Source organism: Montipora foliosa, unplaced genomic scaffold (assembly GCF_036669935.1).
Source record: "Montipora foliosa isolate CH-2021 unplaced genomic scaffold, ASM3666993v2 scaffold_417, whole genome shotgun sequence".
NCBI classification, from domain to species: domain Eukaryota; kingdom Metazoa; phylum Cnidaria; class Anthozoa; order Scleractinia; family Acroporidae; genus Montipora; species Montipora foliosa.
Genome location: NW_027179720.1, coordinates 79,176 through 86,899, shown reverse-complemented (window position 1 = coordinate 86,899; position 7,724 = coordinate 79,176). Strand labels below are relative to the sequence as shown.

The 7,724-nt window shown below is 40.3% G+C and overlaps 1 protein-coding gene across 1 annotated transcript in view; it reads right to left on the bottom strand.

The window, feature by feature from the left end:
- LOC137988428 (early endosome antigen 1-like) overlaps positions 1-6,737 on the bottom strand; it is a 16,072-nt gene extending 9,335 nt beyond the window's left edge. The window contains exons 1-7 of the mRNA XM_068834413.1: positions 6,418-6,737; positions 5,481-5,612; positions 4,535-4,609; positions 3,289-3,462; positions 1,027-1,086; positions 708-791; positions 509-610 (exon numbers count right to left, since the gene is read on the bottom strand). Of these exons, the coding sequence (XP_068690514.1) occupies positions 509-610; positions 708-791; positions 1,027-1,086; positions 3,289-3,462; positions 4,535-4,609; positions 5,481-5,525 (540 nt within the window). The 5' untranslated portion in view covers positions 5,526-5,612; positions 6,418-6,737. The remainder of the gene's footprint in view (positions 1-508; positions 611-707; positions 792-1,026; positions 1,087-3,288; positions 3,463-4,534; positions 4,610-5,480; positions 5,613-6,417) is intronic.
- Positions 6,738-7,724: the final 987 nt, after the last annotated feature.

Genomic DNA, 7,724 nt, shown 5'->3' with positions numbered 1-7,724 from the left:
GGTCTAACGAAACACTTTTAAGTGTATGTGACGGATTTTTTTATTTGCTCAAGTGAAACATCATGGTTTTCTGAGATAAAAACAACCCAAAAAATTCCATATCGATTTTTATTCCATGCCTTGGTCTTTAAAAATCGAACTTTCATTTCCAGTGGGGTACAAAACCGCGCTAGTAAGGAGACTGGGGATAGCACAACAGTGGCGTCAATACGAGAACGAAATTTTTCCAGGACCCGCATTTTCCTTTTTCATTAGATCGAGAAGTTGCTGAAACTACTTCGGAGATGCGTTGTATTTGGTTGCAACAATGCCAAAGAAAAAAGAACGAAAATTCCTCTCCCTAAAATTCACTGCGTTCCCAGACGATTTATTTCCTACTAAAAACTCACACTTCAGTTCTTCGTCCCTTTCCACCCCTTTTACAGAAACCTATTGACGTCTCCGCACAGACATCTCCAGTTTCTTCGGAAAGAAATAACAAATAAGAGTAAAAATCTCCGCTACTCACATGTTCCTGTGCCTCGTTTCTCAGCTTTTCTCCCAGTAATCTCGTAGCGTCTTCTTGCTGACGAACAAGACCTCGCAGCATTGCGATCTCGTCATCTTTGTCCTGTTTCAAACAAAAAAAATGGTATGGTTTTAACGTACCAGTCACCCTTCATAGCTTCTGAGTTTACCACGTTGATATTCACAATGGAAAAACTGACCTTTATGATTTGACTCAGCTCGCCTGACTGGGATGAATACTTTTCTCCGAGTCTTCCAAGTTCCAACTCTTTCTCTTCAAGCAGCTGCCAAAATGAAAAGTAAATTAGTCGAAAGCTCCGTCCTTCAAGTAAAGCAGAGCTTGAGATTAGCACTACTTCTTAACGGCGTTTTTCAACTCTGAAAAAAAAAACCACGCCCAATTTAGTTGCACCGCGTACGAGTATGCATGACGTCGCAGTCTACGTGCATTTGTGTCTTAAGCTGTTTGCTAAACTATTAAAAAGTTCTTAAGATTAATAACTCGGAACAGAGATTTACCTCTCTGGTTCTTCTGTGCTTTTCATGCAGAGATGCTTCTTTCTGATTATGGGAATCAATCTGACAAATTAACAAAAATCATGTTTGTTAGGCACGATAAGATGCTTAAGAAGCGACGGCAACAGCAAGCTGCAACGCCACAGTTAAGCAACAGAGGACTTTTTCCGTGTTTACATAGTCTCATCGATATCTAAACACGAGGGGAGTTGGGAGAATTCGAGATAGTTACGCAAACCCGAGACGCAGCGCTTTGTGACATTTCTCAAAAATAATTCGATAAATGAAGGAAAAGGCTGGCTTATTTTTTAATTTTTGATTGAAACAGATTTTCGTGAACACGCTTATATTTCCTACCAGCCAATCAAAACGCGCGTCTGACAACACATAACCAATCAAAATTGTGTGAAGTCACCGCAGTGTTCACATACTCTCATCTTAACATGGCTATTGATCAATGAGAGTGCGCGTACTATCCTAATTATTTTATAACAATGATATCATTGGTTACGAGAGGAAAAATTAATTGCGCTACACGTGCAGCACCTCGATTTAATGCACAATAATGATGTTGTGCCCAATGAAGGGCCAATTACATAACGACGTTCACGTAGCCCTATTTACAAATAAAATCTTGGTTGGAATTTCGCAAGTCATCGTAAAAAAATTCAATTTTGCCCAGAGAGGGGCTAAAATTATATCACAAGCTGAAAATCGCTTCGAAACCTCGATACTACAATAAACTCTGAGGCCTTATCGACACTAAAGGCGCATTTACACTACAGAAAAATTTCTGCAGGGCCATAGGCGCCTATGGTCCTGCGGAAACTCCAGTATTTCTTTACAAAAGTTATGGGTCCGTACCGCTTTTTTGACGGGTCCGGACCCAACTTTGTCTGTAGTGTAAATGCGCCTTAAAACGTTTTCAAAATTCACGGATTGGCGAAAATGAGGAACAATATTGTTCATCCACACACATCTTGGTATCGGTTTAACCATCCATCCATATTACAATTCCCAAACAGTATTTGGTACTTTTTAAAAAACCTTCGTTTTCAACTGTAACTGATGATCAATGACTTAACTATCGACACTGGTTGCGGTCGCATTAGGGAGTTAAATTAAGTTCCTATTGTTCAGTGTTCCGCTAGGGATTCAAAACACCAGAGAGTTGACAATAGAGTAGTGTCAACACTAGTGTATTACTGTGTTCACGCTAGGCCGAAACATAATTAGTCTGATCACGAATGAAACATGTTTCGTTATGAAAAGTGTTCACATAAGACAAAGCATTGCACGAACTATGGTTGAAACATAATTATTCTGAGCATGATTGAAACAACCTCGCGAGGTAGTTTCAATCATGTTCAGACTAAACAAGTTCAAAATGGCGGATTGATGCAGAGAGGAGGCGAGTGCCCAAAAGAACCAAAATTGGGGCTATTATGAGCCAAATGTCCAGTTGCAATATGGGCCGACGAAGAAATACAACGGCAATTATCGGCGATTGCTGAGCTTGTGGAAAACGGAATATCTTTTACCGAAGAAAGCACAAATGCCGTCTCCTCGTTAAACGATGCATAGCCCCCCTCCTCCGAAGGGCGTGAAAATTAACACTAAAGCAAAGAATGAATGCAACAGTTACAATAATTTCCTGAGCTCCATTCTACAGCTGAAGTGTATAACATTTATGCGAGTTCCATGAAACAGCATAAATTTAACAACCATGCATGAAACGTGTTTGAAACCGACATCTGATGTGAACAATGCAATAAACATTCGTTCCACAAAAGTTGAACGGATGTTGGGCAAATGTTGGACGCAAAAACGAAGTTGTGCGGAGGCCGTTCAAACGGTTCCAACACTGCGTCAACAAAACAACTGACACTTTAACGAAATTAGATTGCGAGGAACTAAGAACTAGAAAACAGTCTCTCTCTCTCGTCCAGATAAACTACGCCATATTGACTTTTGAGGCCTGGTGTGAGCATGCGCGTGTTCTACAATTGTTGAACAGAGTGTTCAAACGACTTCAGCACCATTCAACATTTTCGAGAACAAAGGAAAAGTTGAACCGATGTTGAATGAAAGTTTAAACCGATTTAAACTTGATTCAATACGCTTCCAACATTTATTACGCTTTCAACAATGTTCGACGACCCGTTCAAACGCACCCAACATTTGGTTCAACAAAGTGTTGAATGCATGTTGAAGCAAAAGTTGAAACCGTTTAAACGGAGCTGAACACGTTTCTCTTCCACACACCTCCATCTTCATTGCCTTTGCCCTCGTCTCTTGTTTTGCCACAATGTCTTTCCATTCTCTCTCGATATCGAACAATTTTTGTTGCTGTTGGACCACTTGTGTCTTCAGACTCGTTATTTGATCTTCATAGTCTTTTATGTTACTTTCTAACTGGGTTACAATATGATCTCTGTTCTGGAAAAAGGGAGCCGAATTGACGAGTGGTTAAAGAGTTAAATAAAGAAGGCATAATTACTGTCTTTGTCATGCATCGGCTCTTAAGCTGGTGACGTTTGAAGCGCACAGCTCTCTCTTTAACTTCCCTTCCCTCCCCAATTTCTACAGAATAGGTTTAAACCGAAGGAAATAATACTTGCAAACAACTTTGTTCTTTTTTTTTTTTCAAAAAAATGAATTTCAAGATCGCTTTATCTTTACTTTCAAATTTCACGGGCGCGGCCATCGTAAACAACTGTGACGTGTAAGGGTTGGTTGCCTATTGTTGGAGCACAAAAAGCTTATATATATTAACTAGTTTACTTAAATGGTAGAAATTATGCCGGGCGAAGGGAGAGGTTCAAATTTAACGACGGTCCGAGCGTGGAATTGAAAAGCAAAATTCCTTGCGCGTTTCGAAGAAAAATGTGTTCTTCTCCCGATTAGAGAGCTACCTCGTTCGTTCGCTTCAGGCTCACTCACTGCAGCAGCAATTAACAAAAGGGCAATCCTGTGATGTCACAATTATTCAAGATGGCGGCGCCCGGGAAATTTGAAACCTGCCCAAAAAAGCGATTCGAAAACTTATTTCCGATACAAACGTTTTCTTTGCAAAAAAATTTTAAAGTTTTAGTATAGAGGTTATAAATTTAAGTGCATATTGGAGTGGAGGTTCCCTTTAAGAAAACTGCAACATTGACATATAAGATAAAAGGCAAAACAAAGTTGAAGTTAATGAGGAAAAAAGTTGGACCTTAAACTCCGAAAAACCTGAATGAAATAAGAACTGTATAAAAGCTAAATTCTAAGCGATATAAAGACGATATTCGTGTTGTCTCCTATTATTTGCCAGTGAAAGTGAACACGTCTGCATGCATGTTACAGACGGACGAACTCTTCTCTGTAATTGAAGTTATACACTGAAGTGAAACTCGGCAGCTTTGTTTAAATCGACAAAGGGAGGGACTGAAACACAGTTTCCCGGACTTTGAAAATAAAAATATGTTAATATTTATGATTAAAAAAAAAAAAATTAAATAAAAGTAATCACCAGAAGTTTCTTTCCCAGCTCTTCCACTTCTCTTCCCGCCTTTTCGCGTTCTGAGCCTAACTCCATCTCCTTTTCCTGCGAAGTCACAACGATACACTAAACAACAGTGGCCCGTTTCTCGAAAGTCCCGAAAAACGTTTTAAGGTAACAAAAAGAAAAAGAACTGTGTAGTTTGACGACTTAAATCCTCTCCGTTCTTGAGATACAAAGGAAATTGTGACACCCGAAAATGGCTCGTAAAGTTTCGGGACTCTCGAGAAACGGGTCCCAGGGTGTCACAATTCCCTTTGTATCTCAAGAACGGAGAGGATTTAAGTCATCAAACTTAACAGTCATTTTTCTTTTTGTTATCTTTTAAAACATGTTAAAAGATAGATTTTCCAAAACGAGCGGTTGGCAGTTTCACAAATGGCTTTTAGGGCCCGAAAAGGTTTTTGCGACTTTCGAGAAACAGGCCCCAGGCCCGGGTTGCTCGAAACATGGATAGCGCTAATTGCCAGCTTCAAACCTATCGGTTTTGATACCTCTTAAGCGCTAACCAGGCTTCGAGCAACCGGCCCTTGGACAATAAAGCTGAACTGTTTGTTTTCGAGAAGCTAAGTGTTACTGAGAAACCTAAACCACGCTAAAACTTTTTCTGGTGCTGGATTTGGATGCACATGCTCCAAACTGAAATTCCTGTCTTGAGTTTTCTGCCGCGGAATGACACCAAAAGACAATTTTAAATTCTGGCTTCCAGGGTGATCTTTGGTACTGAGTCCCGAATTTAACTTTATCAAACTTATGAAATACAGCAAAACTGGTTGCCTTCTTAAAGTTGGGTTTCTCATAAAGTGGGAATGTTACGTTAGAATGATTTCAGTTTCTAAATATGGTTCCATGATCTCCAAGATTCAGGCAAACCATATAGTTTCCAACAACAGGCTCCACACATTGCCGTACTCACCCTCAGCAGCCTGTTCTTCAACACCTCGAGCTCCTTGTCGTGCATTTCTTTGGATTCATCTTGCAGTTTGTGGATGGCGTTTATTCGTTCATAATGCGAATCTCGAGCCTTCTGCCGCTCATCCTCTAGTTGCTATTACCAATAAACAGAAAGCATTAGAATGTTTGTCAAGGGTGGAAACTAACTTCAGAGTCTGTGAACGAAATCCTGAAGAGTGTAGAGTGGCAATTTCGAAAGAAAGCTGCTTATCCATACTTTCCTTTTCAGCTTTCAATCACTTCAACCATTTGAATCGATTGAATTCCCAATATGAGTTTTAACGGGCTCATTCCTTCGCCTTTCATAATTGTCGAATTCCAAAATCGTTGCGAGACAAGTTGCACGAAAAGTAGAACTTAATTCTACTTTCGGCAACGACTCTTGCAACTTGCCTCGCAACGATTTTGGCCGTTGCAGGGTATGTTACACTGTGAAATGTTTCGTGCATTACTTGCATGCATGCATGCAGTCCGCCATAATGTCGCCAAAACATTGCGAGACAAGTCGAAACATTTCACAGTTGTAACAGCGCCTTTGCTGTGTAAAAGGAAAATGCTCTACTGAATTGGATCCCAAGGTTACAAAGGAGAGGAGGTGTGCCACAAATTCAACTTTTAATCATAATAAAGAGCAGTGTATAAGAGCAATTGGTGTTGATACAGTTGGACCGCTTTCTCTGCCTTACAGCAGGAATTGTACTGGACTCCTATCGCCTTGTGTTTCTAGATTACTGTAATCCCGAACTTGTTTTCTATTTTGACCCCAAAAAATGCTACATGTTCCCTTTTCCCAAGGAGATAAAATTTTGTCTTTGTTCTAAAGTTCAAATTTGGAGACGCTGCATTATTCCCTCGAACGAATCTCTAGCAGCGTCTCTCAGCTTAATTGGCGAACTAACCTGTTTGAGTTTTTCTACGCAATGTTTCGCCTCTTTCTGTTCCTCATGTAGCTGCTCTTGCAAGAGACCAATTTTGTGCAGATAATTTGCTTCTCATTCGCCAAGTTTCCTCTGCTTGTTTAAGCTGTGATCGTAATAATTCCATCTCACTACGAAGCTGATCTTTCTCTATGCTTAGTTCAAGAACCTTCAGTTCATTTTTCTTTTCAACTTCAACAACTTGTTGCGCTTCTTGTTTCTCTCTGGACAGGCAATTTTTTAGCTCCTTTATTTCATGTTGGATGTTGTTCCTTTGGACTTCCAAATCCATTAACTGACTTCTGAAAAGTTTAAGGTCAGACTGCACTGTTCAGCAAAACTCAATTTTGGCTAAACTCTTCTGGAAATCGCGTTAAAGCCAGGAGAAAAAACAATCCAATACATACACTCATTTGCCCTGTGGAAAGGAACCCAGGTGGCCCTCGGATCCCAGAGCCTGTGGATCCGGATTCCTGATCCTGAGTCGTGGATTCCATTGAAATCTGTGGATTCTGGATTCCTTACAATGGATTCCGGATTCCACACACTGGATTCCGGATTCCAAAGCTCACATTTGCCGGATTCCAGAATCCGGATTCCTTCCATCGGGCAAACCGCATTTTTTTCAAAGCAACCATAAAGGGTATTGCTTTGTAGAATTGTTGTTCCTTTGGTTTTTGTAGTTGCTCATTGTTGACTAACAGAGTTTTTAACTCACCCATCACCTCTTTACAAGGATGCAAAACTATTACGTTAGTGAGCATAAGAATAAACTTTTGAGGAGTTAAGAAAAAGTGGGTTTTTATGGTCCAAGAAAATATCATCTAAATGTAAATGACTAAATGCTTTTTACAGCGGAAGTGCACTTAGCTATCAAGCTTGTTCACAGGCACCACACTTTTAATAATCTGAAAGAAACAACTCAAAACTTACAGAAACATGATTAAGAACCCCAACTGACAGGAGGCAACCAGTTGCTTTTTTAACAAGATAGTAGAGTTGAAACTGGACAATCAGATACAAATCCAAAACAGAGGTTAGAACGGGATTTGAACCAGGGTCAACGCATGCAACCCCAAGGCTGTTGCCTACCAGGAGCACGGTAGCCTGGGGCTCCCAAAAGAAATGCTATGGGCTCCTTAATTTTTCACAGCAACACCTTAACTTCATATGTTGGGCTCCTAAGTCTCAGCGTTTAGCTCTGAGGGCCCCTTTAAAATTTTCTTAGGCAGCAGCCTTGAACCCTGACGCCCAACCAATGGACCATGCCACGTCCTAAAAGATTTTCT